At 45.0% G+C, this 17,370-nt stretch overlaps 1 protein-coding gene across 1 annotated transcript; it reads right to left on the bottom strand.

Moving 5' to 3' along the window:
* Positions 1 to 4,070: 4,070 nt before the first annotated feature.
* Positions 4,071 to 6,027, bottom strand: LOC127344407 (cytochrome P450 86A1). Its single transcript, XM_051370670.2, has one exon. The coding sequence runs from the start codon at positions 5,897 to 5,899 to the stop codon at positions 4,268 to 4,270; it is 1,632 nt and encodes a 543-aa protein (XP_051226630.1). The 5' UTR covers positions 5,900 to 6,027; the 3' UTR covers positions 4,071 to 4,267.
* Between the last annotated feature and the right edge of the window lie 11,343 nt (positions 6,028 to 17,370).

Here is a 17,370-nt window from a genome sequence, read left to right as displayed (position 1 = left end):
TCTCCTCGTGAAGCATGGCAAGCCGCACATATCTTCGTCGTTAAGCTCCGGAGATTGCCGATGATCCCTTCTGCTTTGCCGCGCTCTGTCGACCCTTGCTTGTGCTACTGTGTCTCTTGCTCCACTTGGTCCTTGGTCTTGCAGCTGTTATGCCTGCTTTGCAGTCGTGGACTATTTTGCCTTGCCGCTCCTTCGGGAGGCGTTGATACAAACGCTGTCCCCATAGCTCCAACTCCTGCTACCGCCATATTGTATAGTGTTTCCCTTGGATCACCTGGAGGTGGTTTAGATGCGAGGATAAAAGCATGTGTCGCCATATACCCAGCCTCTGGTGTCTTAGGGATGATATTTCCTCTTGTATCTATTGACATGAAGGACATGTCGAGGTTTTGGACCAAGTGCTCTCTTTCTGCTTCGGGTATATGTTGCAACCTTGATCTTGCTCTGTTCCGAGCCTCCCTGTGGCTATCACCCGAAGTTCTAGATTGTCGACTTAGATCTGCCCTTCTCCTGCTGGATGCAGAAGCTGCCTCCTTTCTCCTGTTTAACTCATTTGTCTGTTTTCCAATTCTGCGGCAGCTCGTGCGAGCCTATATTGATATGCTTGTAATTCCTCTGGTGTGGCCGTGGTAGCCATTGGTTCTGTACCGTTCATAGCTCTCGCGGCTCTGTCCCACGCTGCTTGTGAAAGTTGAACTCTGTCTCGCGGCTCTGGCCCGACGTATTTGTTGCCCAGTCCTTGTCGCAGATTGGAGGGATCGACGTATGGGTTTCCCAGATCGTCGAAAGCCTCAGATGTTTCCTCTTGATCCTCAATGGCATAAATCTGATGATATTTTGTATTCAGATCTATGTTGGGTTTGGTGACATCATCGTTGAGATTGATGAAGACCTTGCCCACTGTGATAGATTTGTCGATGAAGTCGTAACTGTCGACATCGCTTGAGCCATCGCTTATATATGAGTCCGCAGATGACTCAAACGACATGTCGTTGAAGATCTTGGCGAGTTTCTCTCTTGCTCTGGTGCTGACGTAGCGTGTCGACGAAGTTTCTTCTTCTCCTGACTCAGTTGACGATGTATAGCTTGAAAAATCGGAATCGACTGCCGACGATCCCGACGAAATCGGAATTTCGACACGATACGATCCTTCCTTCTTGACGCGAAAGTGAAACCTTCCGAACGTCATCTCCATGGGCTCCGCCAGATACGCATATGCATCCAAACGGGAGGGTGGGTGAGGAACAAAATCGACAGGACCAGCAGCGATCTGTTTACCTCGATCCATTGCGTTGCTTGCGGTTGACGATGTCGAAGATCTTGAACGTGCCATCGAGATCAGATCCTTACGCCTCTAGTTCCCACAGACGGCGCCAATTGACAAGGTATCAACTTGTCAATGCCTATGGATTGTAGGCTAGGGTTTAGTTGGAAGTAGAGGGCAAGTAGATCTCGAAGGTTTCAGCCGAAAAGTACTCGACGATTATGAAAACTAGGGTTTGCAGACAATGATTCGATGATCTCTTCGTCCCTCGACTCCCCCTTTATATAGGAGGTGGAGCCGAGGGATTTGTGCTATACAAGTTACAGAGTCCGGGACGGTTTCTAACTCATCCCGCCAGATTACAAATAACACTTCCTATTACAACTCTAACTTTCCTTAATATATCTTGGGCTCCCGAATCTTCTTATTCTTCGGGTATTGGGCCTTCATTAAACCCCGGGTACTATCTTCGGCAGGCCCATTTGGGATGCCTATGTCACTCATAGTAAAAAGTGAACCGTGGTTCATGAGTTCATTTAATCTCTCTAATAAACATGGTGGAAAAAAATAAGATTTTCTTGATAAGTTATATGCGTTCAACTTCTGTGTAGTGTTTGATAGATATTCATATTGGCTTCATGATCCCGTCATAATATCGATATGATGCAACATATCTCCCTAGTAAGTAATAATCCTCGATCAAGTGGTTGTTCGCGGGCTTGGCATTAAGTAGTAAGACTGAGGTTTGGCATATGTGGTTATATGATGTTGAAAGATCTCTTGTGCATTCTTTGAAAAACACGAGACTACTCATGTTGTCACTAAGAGGTTTAGCGTACCGTCTTCCCATTATCCCTAGTGATGTAGAACAAGAAAGGTAAAAATCATGGTTGCCCCCGACCCCAAATATCACTATCTAGACTCATCAGAATATTAGTTGATCAGAATATGTATACAAGAACATGTAATAATGTGGATCTATAGATACATCAAATATAATGAAATTGCATATCACAACTAATCTCCTATCAAGAGATTCAACATGATGGGTAATAAAATATAACCATTATCATATAAGGCGGGTCATATGGTTCTTAACATCATAGCACATACAGAAAAATTGATTAACCCATTGCCATGATCCCGTAGTCCATGGGTACACTACTCCCTTCTCATCATGACGGTGGTGGCGAACACGTTGGAGACGTAGGAGGTGTAACCGGGAGAGGACTTATATAGACGTTTGCCCCTCCAATCATCATCGGCAATGGACTTCTCGGTCGCTGTTTCGGTGTTTTCTTGTGGTATCGTAAATCATCAGAAGTAACAAAAACCAAGGAATATAGAGATGTTTGTAGATCAAGAACAAAGCTTAGGTGACAGAATCATGCCACTCGGATGGCTGAAGGGGAGATCCCCCTCCGCGTGGCTAGCCTAGTGGCTGCATTGCGATGCCCATCTTGGCCTCAAGACAGTTAACCGGATAACTTGAGATCACTCAACAATACCAGTATTAAAATAAGAAAGAAGAATACAAAAATGACTCATCACAAGGTTTTTAGCCTGCAAACTCAACACCGAAACCTACTCTCCAAGAAAGAGGTGGCCTAGGTTTTTTTGGCACTGCTGAAAACCCAACTGGTCACGTCACTCTTAATATTCGAAAATTATCATGGGTGGTTTATTCTTGTTTGCAGAGGTGGAATCACACCCAGGTCAGGCAGGACATTAGCCTCATGTTTAGCCTTAAATTAGTACTAAAACTCACCTAAAAATAAGAAAAAACTTAAGGAAAATAGAAGCTCAAGGAAGAAAAAAAAGGGCTAGCCTAGGGCATAGCTATCTTCTAGGTCTGCTCCTTCTTGTTTCTAAAAAACCCGACGCTCTGTTCTACTAGGAGACAAGCATAGAGAGCGGCACCACCAAGATAAGTCGTACTAAAGATTTCAACGTTCTCGAGCTTCGTCTAATGGTGGCAGGTGCTGCTCGCTTTTGTTTCTCGAATGGTGGTACTAACATTATTATTCTTGTGCGTGGTAGTCGACGAGCTGTAAGTGGGTTGCGACTAAGAAAATGGTTCAGATGGTCACACAAGACAAAAAAAAAAACTTGCATAGTACAAAATCATGCGATGACTTCACTTAGCTGAGAAGTAAGTTAATTCTCAGTTGAGTGAAGTTTTAGACGCACCCTAAGAAATATTATTCAAAGCAACGAAATCAGTACAACGGCCGTTGAGATGGAGAGAATCAACGTAAGTCTTACCTGCACATTAGAGCAGTCAAGGTTGTCACCGATTTGGTCAAACAAAATTACCAACCCAAGCTAGTTTCCCAACCAAAAAATCTTTGTTTGGTTGGAAACCCTGAAAAGTGTTGCTCCTGCTAAGCCTACTGCGGTACTGCCTATATCTCATCAGAAATCTAGAATTCCCTCACTCTGTTTGTTCAGCGAGTGACAAAGTGTCATTTGTTGTTTCGATTTCTTTGGCTGGTACATAGTGGGTAGCTACTAGTGGTTTAGCACGCTAAGCCGTACGGGATGTGTTTCATGGTACCTCCGCTGTTTCCTTTTAGCAAGCTTTTTTTTTTTTTGAGGTAAATTTCCTTTTAGCAAGCTAATTAGCTTGTAAAGCGTTTTACAATACGAAATGGAGGGAGAATCTAATTGTCAATCAGTGTTAGCAACGGTCAGACGAATAGTATGTATCTATTACTCTATTAGGGTGTCCAGCGTCAGTCGACACAAATACGTTTGTGGCTGTGTACGCGATAATAAAAATGCCATAACACAGTGGAGTAAAAAATTCTTTACAAGTAAGCATGCAATGTATATAAGTTCAATTCATTTGTCGATTCACTAACACCACAACAAAAGTACACAACCCCAATTACACAAAAGTACGCACACAGCCGTATGACACCAAGCACAACAAATTCAGCAGGCAGAACGAGCAAGTATCAGAATTCAGAAACCAATGTACGTAGGCAGACGCAAGAAAGACTATGCAGCGGCGGCAGTGGTGGTCGGGATCACGACTGACGCCAGTGGCGGTGCTTCCTCCGGCGGCATGACGTAGCTGGCGAGGTCCCTAGGCTTGACGTTGACGCGGAGCCCGTTCTTCATGAACAGAGTGAGCGACATCTTCTGCTGCACCTGGTGCCCCGGCACGAGCTCCACCGAGTGGCGCAGCAGCACCGCCGACGCGATGGACTTCATCTGCAGGTAGGCGAGGTCCTTGCCGAGGCATGTCCTCGGCCCGCCGTTGAACGCCACGAAGCGGTACGAGTCCTTGACGGGCTCGAAGCGGTTGCCGTCCGCCGACAGCCACCGCTCCGGCTTGAACTCCACGCAGTCCTTCCCCCATATGCTCTCCATCCTCCCCACCGAGTAGATGGAGTAGGTGATCGCCGATCCGGCCGGCACCACGGTGCCGTCGGGAAGCACGTCGTCGGCCACGACGTACTTCGAGTCCTGCGGCACCGACGGGTACAGGCGCAGCGTCTCCGACAATGCCGCCTTCAGGTACACGAGGCGGTCCAGCTCGTCGAAGTCGAGCGGCTCCTCGGCCCACCTCGCCGTGTCGTCGCCACGCGTCACCTTGAGCACGGAGGCGATCTCGAGGAGCACCTTACGCTCCACGTCGGGCCTCTGCATGAGCGTCCAGAAGAACCAGCTGAGCGCCACGGAGGACGTGTCGCGTCCAGCGAGCAGGAAGTTGAGTGCGATCCACTGGAGCACGTCCTCCGGGAACGCCCTGCCGTTGCTGTCGCGCTTCTTCATGAACCGGGACAGCAGGTCGTCCGACGGCGTCGCCTTCCGCGTCGCGATGGTCTCCGTCATGAACTGGTCCACCACCGCGAGGCTCTTGCGGAGGCTCTGCTCGCTGCCGAGGCCAAGCGCCTTCTTGATCCGCCACAGGAAGCTGGGGAACAGAAACCTCTGCATGGTCGCCAAGGTGGCGTCGTCGAAAGCGTTGGCGAAGGGGTTCTCCGACAGGTCGCGAGACAACGTCTCGGGATCCTTGCCGAAGGTGAGTCCGCAGATGTTGTCGAAGGTGAGACGCAGGAGGAGGTCCTGGAGGTCGACGCTGGCGGCGGCGTCGCAGTGGTCTGCGAGGATAAGCCACAGGCGATCCTTGATGGAGCGGTTGGCCCAGCGCGCCATGGCGTTGCGCAGGGTCCGGGTGGTGAACTCGAGCGCCGCCGTCTTGCGCTGGAGCAGCCACGTCTCGCCGTCGGAGTTGAAGATGCCCTGGCCCAGGAGGTCGTGGAACGCCGCCTGCCAACTGGGGCCCTTTGGGTAGTTGTCGAAGCGCGCGCGCAGGATGTGCTCCAGGTTCCGAGGGTTGCACGTCACCGTCACCAGCCCCTGCCTCCGCGCCAGGAACGGCAGCGGCAGGATGCACGTCTGGTACGTCGCCGCCTCGCCGGTGGCGCGCAGGTTGTCGGCGATCCAGTCGTGGAGACGCGTCCGGTTCATCGCGACGCTCGGGAGGCTGCCGACGAGAGGCCACATCCGTGGGCCGGACAGCCGCCTCGACAGCGCCCAGAACCACACCATGTACGCCGAAGCCAATGCCACGACCGTCGCGGCGACGGCGCCAGGGTGCAACTCCAACATGCCGGCATCCATTGCCGCCGCCGTGCGTGCTACTTAAAAACCTTGTAACAGTACTTGCTAAGTGGTGTTATAATTAACCAAGGTGGATTTAGGCCTCGTGATAAAGAAATGGCGGGGTGCTTGGTGAGTTGGGAAATGTGTTTGGCGCCACCGTGTATATATATGATCTGCACACTAGCCGTGTGGAAATGTTTCACCTGGCTATAGTCTTGCAAGGTTTTGAATTCAGGATGGGCAAAAAATTAATGCGTTGCTGTCGTCCATACTTCTTGCCTTGTTGGCTCTTCTTTCCCAACAAGAATTTTTGCCAATGTTGCTCGCTCCAGTGTGCGTGCGTGCGTCTACAGTGAGTAAACTAATCGATTTTGGTGTCTTTGGTGAGGAGTGCAGCAGAAAGCGAGGAGCCGTCGGTGTCGGAGGATGTTCTACTACACAAAATTCAGGGTGTTTGTTGCCAGCAACTGCTCTCATCTTCTCTCGTTTGCGCAAAGTAGAGAAAGGTAGCCCATGGTTTTACCAATCCTTTCCCTAAGTGTTTGAGATACTAGAAGCAAAGGAGGCTATGCAACGAGCTTAGAAGCGACAGTACAGTAGTGGGTGAGAAACATCTCCCCTGCCAACAATCATCCAACCAACTAAACCAGAATCAAACATATTACACGCCTGTGTAGACTAGGGGAAGTGTATGCCCTCCCTCTATCGACGACGACCTCTCTTTGCTCAATCTACATTTCTGCACACTTGTACTCCTTGCCTTATGTAACTTGGTCAATTCAGATGAAAAATGACATGGGAGGGTGAGGGTACCCATAATTCACTGCCAATTCAAATGACGTTTTAGTGCCATTTTCTCCTTTTATCTAATTAAAAAGGCGGTGCTCCTGCTAGTTGTTTTAATAAATGAAAAGCAGACAAAGATGGCTCTGGTAATTTGTTTGTACTAAACAATTTTAGAGAGAAGCCATCATCTCCGATGAAAAGAAATCGACCGACTATCATTTTTGATAGGTCTTATGTCAGTTTGGCTCTTTTCGATTCAACAGTGGGTGCGATTGTCGTAAGACATGGCTAGATGACACTCCGTTATATATATGTACCAGGTACACAAGAGTTTTCAAAATCACCCAGATAAAACATGAAATTCACTACAACAGTACATGCGAGTCCTGACGGTTTGAAATGCCGGATGTAACACCAGAATATAATACTCCCTCCCTCTCAGTTTAGAGCCTTCCTCATATCCCTAGGTCATCAATTTAACCTATATAATTTAAATTGTATAATGCAAAAATTATATCGTTAGTAAATAGAACATCTAAAGTTTTCTAATGATATATTTTTTATAACATATAACTAATGCTAACTTGATCAAATTTGTGACCTAGGGATACTCGCACGTCTAATAAACTGTGAGAGAGGGAGTAGGACACGGGAGGGTAAGATAAAAAAATTTGTGCATCTCATTGCATGCATCTGAAATTATAAATATATTTTTATTTCAAAATAATATTTGTTGATATTTGCAAAAAGAAAATGAAAACATGCAAAACAAAATGACAAATATAACATTTGAATTTAAAAATGGAATTTGAATTATACATTCAAATTAGAATTCAAACTCAACTAAACAAAGACAAGGAACACCAACGTAAATAAGAAAAATTACATTTTATTGATATTTGGATATTACATTGTTCATTACAACTTTGTGACGAATAAAAATAAAAGTACAAAACTTAAGACTAAACTAGGGTTTAGTCTTCACCACATAATAAAAGGCAATAAGAGGGGGATATGGTTAGAATGTTGCCTTCACTAGAAGGGTGAGGAATATTGCCTTTTGAGCTTAACAAAGTGATTGCAGGAAGAACTTCTGGAATGCACACAAGATGATTTAGGAGAAAACAGAGAGGCAACATAGATGATTACCGGATCATAAGCAAGGTAGCAACATTTTTAGGCAACACCAAGAACTCACAGTAATGTCGAGAGCGTAGGCAACACTACAAAATGGACATCAAGCCTAGACAATGATAAATAGCACAATAAGAAACCATATGATTAAATCATTGTCAAATTCATTAACAAAGGAATGGGAAAACAAAACTATAGAAGAGACCTTGATGGTAACAGTTGAGATCATCGTCAGAAGCAAGCAACATCAAAAACTACTGATTAAATTAGGCATCACTACTCATAGAAAATGACCATGCAGTGATAAACATGGAACCAATCATGTTGATCCCAAAGGGGAGATGCATCACTTGGTTCTAACTTGCACCACAACGAGTCACACTTGTAAGAAGCTTACACACACTCCATGTGTGTGTTGTCGACATGACAAGGTCAACCATAATCACTTAAAAGGAATAGTCACAAAAGCAACTAGCCAATACCAAGTTCACCACCCTATACTTTTTATTGAAAGGCAATCAAAGACAAGTCCATCGACAAACATAGCTCAAGAACACATATGTGTTCCAGAAAATCACCACAAACTAGAACACCACCAATCCAAAATGCATGGTTACATAAAATAACTAGGAATCCGATCAAGCTGCGAGGAGGAAAAGGAAAATCACAAGAAGCTGGTCTATAAGAGCCACAAGACCATCATTTCTCTACATGCAACAAGTTGGCATTCCACAGATACAGAGTAGTATTATAGAAGGTACACGAACTTATCAAATGGATCAAATCCCAGGAAAGGGCCAACAAACATAGTCTCTAGCATATCTAGTTGTTGGAGGGAAATAAATTTGACATCATTTGATCTATAGCCTGGTCAAAGAATAAGTACAACACTCAAATCATTCATGGAATGAACCTATCTTTGTGTAAGTCACGAGATACATCAGACATAGCACATTACAGAGAGGACTAAGCTACACACATAGCACACTACATAGAGGACTAAGCTACACACAATACATGGGCACAAGCATAATCAAGTACACGCAAGCTATGCCAAGCTACACAGTCATAAGCTCTTTGCTATGAAGCATAAAAAAAGCATCAACATAAATGAGCATTTGTGCACACTCCATTTGGAGGCACCACAGAGTGCTAATCTTAAATACAACAAATTCATCAATGTGATGAAATTATCAGTGGCACAAGCACATGCACCATCAATGTTTCACAGTGAGCACATCATTCTCAACAACATAAGAGCACCATGGATTAACACATACGTTTTCCTCCACCGCACTTTTTTCCATTGAAATTGATTCATTAGACAATGCAAAACTAAAGGAAAACCCATGAATATATCAACACAATCACTAACATGATCATGCTCAACATAACTTATAGTGCAAGACTTGGATATAAAACTATAAGGTTTCCCAATACAATTCAAATGAATTCACTAGTAATGGTACAACAAAGGAACCCCATGGGAATCCAAGACACAAACACAATAATCTGCAAGTATGTAGAGATTACCAAATCAACATAATAAGCATCAACATGGATGCAACAATAATAATAATCATTTGTTGGAATCAATAGAAAACTAGATAGGTAAAACTATCTAGTAGAACATGTAAAAGAAACACTGCACATTTTACCGATGAAACTAAACATTAGTGTTTAGCTAACACTTAACATTGATATCACACATAGAGACACTATGAGCAGGTGGTCTAGTTAATCAAATGGATGAACTAGAGCAGAACTAAGCGCAGCAGACCAAGGGCAAAGCTTATCGACTAAACTGAGAGGATACCGAGAGTACATAACATGTACTTCATGAAGCTAGAGGATTAATCTAGACGAAGACGGGGGCTAGACATGTACCAGGTGACAAAGGGTTAACTTCGTCAATGCCCATAATTATGGACTTGGGTTCCAGGAAGGAGGACACTGATGAATCAACAAACTGGTCAGCCAAACTTAGGCGGCCGACAAGTATTACTATCAGGGGCAAATCGCAGAGATTACAATATGTGGAACTAGGCCGGGTTACATGGGTGTTTTCTCTGATTCAGTTTGTCTCCTCTCAGCCCTTATATAGCGGGCTAGGTCTCTGAGTCCACCTCGAGGTCGAGTTACAGTACATGTCGGTTCATCCGATATGGGCTTAGCTTTCCTAATAAGATATCTTCAGATTCCTCTAGAAGTCTTCGTCGTGGGATTTCCTCTATTCCCTCCTGGGGTTTGTACCAGGGATATCAATGCTTAGGATCCAATATGGCATACCCATGTCAGTAGCCCCCGAGATTCTACTCTACTCGCATACTTGGGTCGAATCTCAAAACTTTTGTATCCTTCTTTCTTCGACTTCTTCTTTCGCTAATTTACTCTTTCTTTGATTTATTTTTTCTTTGATCATGAAGCAATCTTCATTATTTCCTGCATGAATAAATAATATATTTGTAGGGATATTGGTAAATCAGCCCGATGCATCCCAACGGATCGGAAATTAGTTAATTGCCTAAGAAAATACGGGGAACCTACTTCAAACTCGCATCCCCGGACACGATTTCGGAAACCTGGCGGAACTCAACTCGGGCCGTGGAGGAATTGTCGAGTTCTAAGTTCCAGCGTAAGAGTTTTACCTGACGCATCTGTCAGGATTTTTCATCACATTGCTGATAATGCGGATATTTCTAGCAAAGCGTAGTCTGTGATGGTGCTAGGCCTCACAAGACATGATCTCGATGGTCTTACCCTCATGCTCTAGCATAGCATCTTGAAGCTCACTATGACGCGGCCTGGACTTTGTATTCATTTATTTATCGGATGCCAAGTTTGGTAGTTGGATTGAAATTATCGGCTAGAATTTCTTCTAGATGCATGCACTCCCGATGGGAGTAAAGGACGAAGTAATGTTCGTTAAGTGTTTACCACTTGAATATGTATTCAAAGTCTTACGCCTGAACTCCGCTCAACTTGAATATTCGTTAAGTGTTTACCACTTGAACATGTATTTGAGGCTTTACGACTGACTTTTGCTTGATTTTGACCCTTCTTTTTTTCTATTGGGCGCGTTCAGCGCTTCCGATGGGAGTAGCCTTTGAGGCTATACTTGAGTACTTGTAGTCGAGTATAGGCTCAAAATATCTTCAACTTCATGTAGCTGCCAATTTTCATCGGGTGTGTGGCCATCGCTCCCGGTGGGAGTAACCCCGATATTGATCTTATAGTTGCGTAGTGGAACATGACCTTCCACAAGTTTTCCAAAGACTGGAGAGCGCTTCAGCACATTGATGTTATTGTGTGATCCAGTCATGTTAAAGAAAGAATGCCAAATCCATATGTCATGATCTTCATGTAGTATTTGTGATGCCCTTTGTACGAAACTTGTCAAGCAAACATACAATTCTTTCATGACCAGCGCATGCAATCTATGCTTCCAAACATCCCAGAAAATCCTCCGCTACATTTTGTGCCATGATCTTATGAGTCTCTTCTTCATTTGACCCTCTCAAATAGTCTTTGCCAAAATTTGTCACCACTTCTCTGCAGAATCTATACATACATTCGATGCAATGGATAAACTCATGTGAAAAGTAGTCATCCTGTGAATTGGTGGGGGCTCCATATGCAAGCATCCTCATAGCAGCGGTGGACTTCTGGATCGACGAGAAACCAGCCATGCCAACGGCGTCATGCTTCACCTTCAAGTAGTCGTCGTACTCTCTCATGCCATGAAGAATTTCTATGAACACATCCTTGCCGATCATATAGAGCCTCCGAAAAGTATCGGCGTGTGTTGCCCCCTCGGTGAATTAGCAGGTAATCCAGTATAGACAGGGCCGACCCTAGGGGGGGGGGGGGGGGGCAGGCGGGGCGGCCGCCCCGGGCTCCACAGATCAGGCCCCATCTAGATATTTCATGCAGTGACCAGTGGGGGAAGAAGAAGATCATGTAGCGCCGCCATTAGAGCATGCAGAATCTTTTTCTGTCGTGCCGATTCAGGGAGACGAAGGACCAAGCGAAATCAGCTGTTTCCTAGTGGGATTTTCTCCTTTAGTTAACATGGGCCTTTTCTCCATTTTTAGTTATGTAAATGAGTCGAATAAGTGGGGTGGGATGGTGCCTGGTGGGCCAGACCATTTACACAAGAGCGATCTGCAAAATGCATAACACAATCAACCGGTTCCTATTCCTAGTTTGGAAGCTAAAATTTTGACCTTCAAAATAACCAACAGTAAGTCGCACAACCAAGGCACGCCGGATTTGAGAGGGCCAAGGCCACGCTCAAGCCAACAGTAAGTCGCACACCGAAGATGATGATCCCGTAGTGTGCATACTCTTAAACAAAAGTATCATAATTTTATTTTAGATAAATAGGAGAAAGAAGATTGCAATGTCGTGGATAGGATAGGTACATATCTACTTTTCCATCTGTTGTGTGCCATGTGTGGCTTTTTTTCATCATCGTTGAAAAGAGTTAGAGACAATACATACGGGGCCATGCCAAAAAGCATGGTGGAGTGGCCGAGACTAGACCTCATACCCACCGACAACGAAGATGACACGATTTCAGCCAAAGTGAGCGTAATAGTTGGTAAGAGCGATAATTCTATATCATCATTACTAATTTGCATCTGCATATATTAGAAGATTTTTTAAACAATATGTAAAAACTGTTTGATATTGATATAATTTTGATTTTGATGCACTTTAAATGGCATAAAATTTGTACAAGCATGTAGTACATATTATTACCGTATTTGTATTAAGGGCCCGAGGTTTTAGTTTCGCCCCGGGCCCCATAAAACTCAGGACCGGCCCTGGGTATAGAGCATGGTAGGACCCTCCAACCTCTGAAAGGGCTTCGATTTCTTTCTTCCAAGCTTTGAACCTCCACGTCACGGCCCCTTCTTTTTATGCTCGGCGTCATCATGCATTTTTTGAAGGCACCTGGTGATCGACAGGTGCTACAAAAACAACAATGTTGAAGGCATCCATGTACTCCATATTTCGTTGAATCATCTCATCTTTGCTATTCATGTCTAGAAGGCAAAAGAAATCCTTAAAATTAGCAACGGCAAGAGAGGCAAGAACCACGGCCCACAACACCTACCAAAGAAACAGATGAGCACCTTTAGTGCGTAGTGGAGGCAGTGAGGCGTCGTTGAGGATTCTGGTGCATGCAAAGTATTTTTCGGAATGGCCAACGAATTGAGCGGTGGTGGGAGGGGTGGGAGGGGAGGCGCGTCACGAAAGAATGGCTGGAGGCAATGGCGTCAGCTTTGGTCGTTGGAAGATGGTTACCCGCCTCACTTTTACCTTTGTCCAGCTTGCTCGTAACGACCACTGCGTATCGGGGACGGGTAGGGTGCACCAGACACTCCATTAGGCCATGGAAAGGGCCTTTAGGGGCCTTTGGAGCGTGCATCTGGACACAATCAATATTCATGAGCGCCCCAAATCCATTCGGGGGATGGTTTTAGGGACGCGACTCGAGCTCTAATAGAATTATTGTCTGACACTTCCGTGCAATCATCATCTCTTTATTTATTCTATAATTTGCTTATTTGCAGGCAAAAGGACACTGTTCAAATATTAGGGGGTGTAATTTTGTCAAACTAAAGATTCGTTTGAATATTCTAGTGTTAATTAATACAGTTAGATAATTTATGTTTGTTTTATCCAGTATTGTGCATTTACTTTTATATGACACATACAAAAGTTTGTACTGAGAATTTGGTGCCATATGGAATGCAAAAAAAGAATTTATCTTGGTTAATTTTATTAGGGTGTGTGCGTATACAGATTTGCAATATATTTTGGAATCGGTTTTCTTTTTGTGAGAACAACTTCTGTAGTTTCTTGCAAATGAACGGCCAATTTCGCCGAAAAAGCTGAATTATGAAGTGAGCATGAGCTCACAAACACACATATGTAGTCTACGACGCTTATTTTCTTGATGGTAATATTTATCATACAAATTGTACTGAGGATTTGATATATTGGCTAGCTTCCATCTTCTTTTAGGATCAATCTCTATATCATATTCATTTATAATAAAATCCAAGAATCTGCTGGCCGATACACCAAAAGCACACATAAATGGATTCATCTTGAGCTCATCCTTTTGCATCATCTCAAAAGCTAAGTGCTATTTGGCTAAATGTGATTTGCATCTTTTATTTATTCTAGTGTTTGAAATAAATGCGACATGAATCCTTTCGATACATAGGCAGGGGCTGATCCTCATTTTGAAAAAAACATCATGTCTAGTGTTTTAATGTAGCATGTTCTATTTCTATATCAATAATCATATGGCCCCTCTTTAGAGTGTGGGACATGGCCCTGTATTTTACTTGCTACTTAATCATGATACCATCCTTCTTATTTATAGTACTATGCTAAAAATCCATATAAAATTTATTTTAAATACTTTACAAGTAAATAATGATTTCACATCAACACTGGGATCACAAATAATTTCGACACCATCAATATAGTGAAATTGTTATTGCTATGCACTACCCACACAAACTAAGGTGTATATTATTTTCTCGAAGACAAACAATGTAGAATTTGACCAAGTTTATACAGAAACTATTGAGAAATATGACACTATATAGATATATAATATGAAAAGCTATGCCATGATGTATCTAGTAACGTTGATTTGGCACAATATATGTTGATAAAACGTTTTCTGAAAACTTGTTAAACATTTACATCTTTTGACTTTTGAAAAAAAATTATATGCCTTATTTTACGGAACGGAGGTAGTATATTTATGCATAGCATAGTCGTCAAGTTCTTGTGATGTATACGTGTAGGTAGCTTGACAAACTTAATATTTTGAGAGAACATAATCATTATACTGAACATTGTTGTTAAAAAAATCATTTCCAGAATCAAAGCGAATACATGAAAAATAGGTGGGCTTGGAATGGACCGGTCCATCACATTTGCTGGTTCGGTTGTTGGGCTACGTTCGGTTGAGATCCGGCGTTTCTGAAACCGCAAACGGGCCGAACTCGCTATGAACACAATCTCAAAACAAAAACAAAATAGGACCACCGTCACCGGGGCCTCCTATACACCGACCGGGTCGGTGCGGACGCGGTGCCGCACACCCCCGACCCGGCGGTTAGGTAGTGGGCCGCGGCCCATCAGGTAAGGTTGTTTTTTTTTCTTTTTTTTCTTTTTCTTTTCTGTTTACATATTTTCATTTTTTTAAAAGAACTTTTTTTAATCCGTTTTTAAATCTGGAAGTTTAATTTTTTATCTTTTCTTAAAATATTTTTTAAAAAATAATTTTTTAGAATATGTTTTTTCAAAATTTGAATATTTTTTTAGACTGAACATTTTCCAAAATTTGAACATTTTTAGAATGAACAATTTTTCAAAAATTTATTTTTTCCAAAATTTGAACATTTTTCGAAAATGAACATATTTTAAATTTGAACATTTTTCTATTATGAACATTTTTCGGATAAGCTTTGAACATTTTTTTGTTTTGAACACTTTTCAAATTTGAACGTTTTTCGAATTTGAACTATTTTCAAATTTGAACTTTTTCAATTTTAAACAAAAATAAAAGTAAATAGAAAAGAAAACAGAAAAAAGAAAAAACAGAAACAGAAAGCGAAAAAGAGAAAAAGAGAAAAAAGGTGAAAATGGGCCAGGCCCAATACCCGACCAGGGTGTGCGGTGCCTGGTAGGCACCGACCTGATCGGTGTATAGGATTTCCCCGTCACCTCTCATCTCTCAAAAGATCTTGTGAGAGCGAATTAATGAACGAGAGAAATAAAATAGTTTGCACAATTGTCACGGACTATTGTGTTCTGAAGCACATTGAGTGATTGATCTGAAACCTCCGTACGTGGTTCACCTCGAATTTCCACAAGTGTATAGGCTGTCAGCTATCGAAATGGGTAGGATCTTACCACGGAGCACTACTAACTAGATAGCTCCTCCTCGTCGCCCCCAGAGGTGACGCCGGCCGAAGGCCGCGTCGCCGGTGAAGGGGGCGGCGGGGATCTGAGCTCTCGCTCCTCCCGCGGCTGCTAGATGGAGGAAATCCGCGTGGGGCTCGCCAAGATCGGGGCGGCGGCTCGACGGACCTCCCCTTCGCGGGCGGTCTCTCCGGCGGCTTCCCCGGTGGGGGCTCGGGATCTGAGGCAGCGGCCTCTGAAGGTGTGGCTATGGGGCCCTGCGGCGGGCTTCATGGCGGGCGGCTCTGGTGTTGGTCCTCGACCTCGCGGGAGGTGAGGCGGCGGCGGGCGTCGACGGGGTCCTCTGCGTCAAGATCTGCGGTATGTGCTCCTGCCCCTCTCCCCCGCCTGCTCCGGCTGTTGGTGGCGCCGCCGCCGGCTATGGGCTTGGGGTGCTGATGGATTGTTTGGGTCAGGGGAAACCCTAGGCTGGCTGGTCCGGCCCGGCGTTGTCGACGCCCTCGGGTGCCGGGTTCCTCCTTGGAGGCGACGCTGCGACCCCTCTTTCCACCCCCGACCCATCTCCCGGACGAAAGTCCAAAATCCCTCGATTGGGCGATGTCGACGTGCTGCGCCATGACCTCCTTGGAGGCGTCGCCTGGGGAGATGTGTGGTTCGGGTGGGGAGTCGAAGGTGGGTGCTTTGGGCCTCGATGGCCACTGCCTGTGATCTGCTGTTGTGTCCGGTGGCTTTCCTGCTGCTCTAGGTTGCTCAAGGGCGGCGGTAGTGTGGCCGATGAGGTGTGCTCTTCTTGTCATGGCGGTCGTGCTCCAGGAGGTCCTTGGCTCCCGAGCCCAACTCTTCTCCAGCTCTCGGGTGAGCTTCTCTCATGTCCGATGGTTCGACGCCTCCGAGCCATGGCGAGAGGGTAGGGGCCCTCTTCGGCATGAGAACAGGAAGGTTTGGTGCTCTTTGTCCCGGGTTCTTCTCCTCGCGCAAGGCTTCCTCTCTGCCCATGGCAGTGACTCGTCGCGCCCCGCTGGTTTGGCGTCCTCGGTGCCGTGGAGCGGTGGTCTTCGCTTCTGCAAGACGTGTGCTTGTGTTGTAGCGTAGTGTTGTAAGCTTCTCAGAGTGCTCCCTTGTATCTTTCGGCCGTAGTGTGTGTGGTGTGGTGTGGTGCTGTGTGGTTCGGAGGGTCTTGTGTAATCCCTGGCCGGTTGATGGCTTTGTTAATTCAAAGCTCGGCTTTCGAGCCTTCTCTTTAAAACTAACTAGATAGCTCGTCGCTCGTTGGAAGGGGCGACGTCAATCGATCACCTTCCATTTGGCCACTCTGCATATGCATATGGAGCAGTCCAAGCTGAGCCAGGACGAGGCACCTCCTGAGGTCAAACTCAGAGATAGTCAGATGGTGTCCATCGATACATGTCCAACTCCCGTAGGCTCGCACACCTCCAGATTTGGTTTGGTTAATTATCCTGAATAGCTGGTCACTCACTTTGGTGTGCGCGCGTTGATTTGATCGGGGTTTGACACATCGAGATCGTCGATGGGTGGATTTTGGGGAAGGCGAAGGAAACCACAAACTGACGGGGCTACCTAGGTGGAGAGAGAGCTCTGGCGAAAGGAGG

Source organism: Lolium perenne, chromosome 3 (genome assembly GCF_019359855.2).
Source record: "Lolium perenne isolate Kyuss_39 chromosome 3, Kyuss_2.0, whole genome shotgun sequence".
Classification (NCBI taxonomy): domain Eukaryota; kingdom Viridiplantae; phylum Streptophyta; class Magnoliopsida; order Poales; family Poaceae; genus Lolium; species Lolium perenne.
The sequence above is the reverse complement of the archived record's forward strand: the minus strand, read 5'-3'. Positions and strand labels throughout refer to the sequence as shown.

What these genes read in the sequence shown, in the direction of transcription:
- LOC127344407 (XM_051370670.2), bottom strand. Translation starts at nt 5,899, where the DNA reads ATGGATGCCGGCATGTTGGAGTTGCACCCTGGCGCCGTCGCCGCGACG.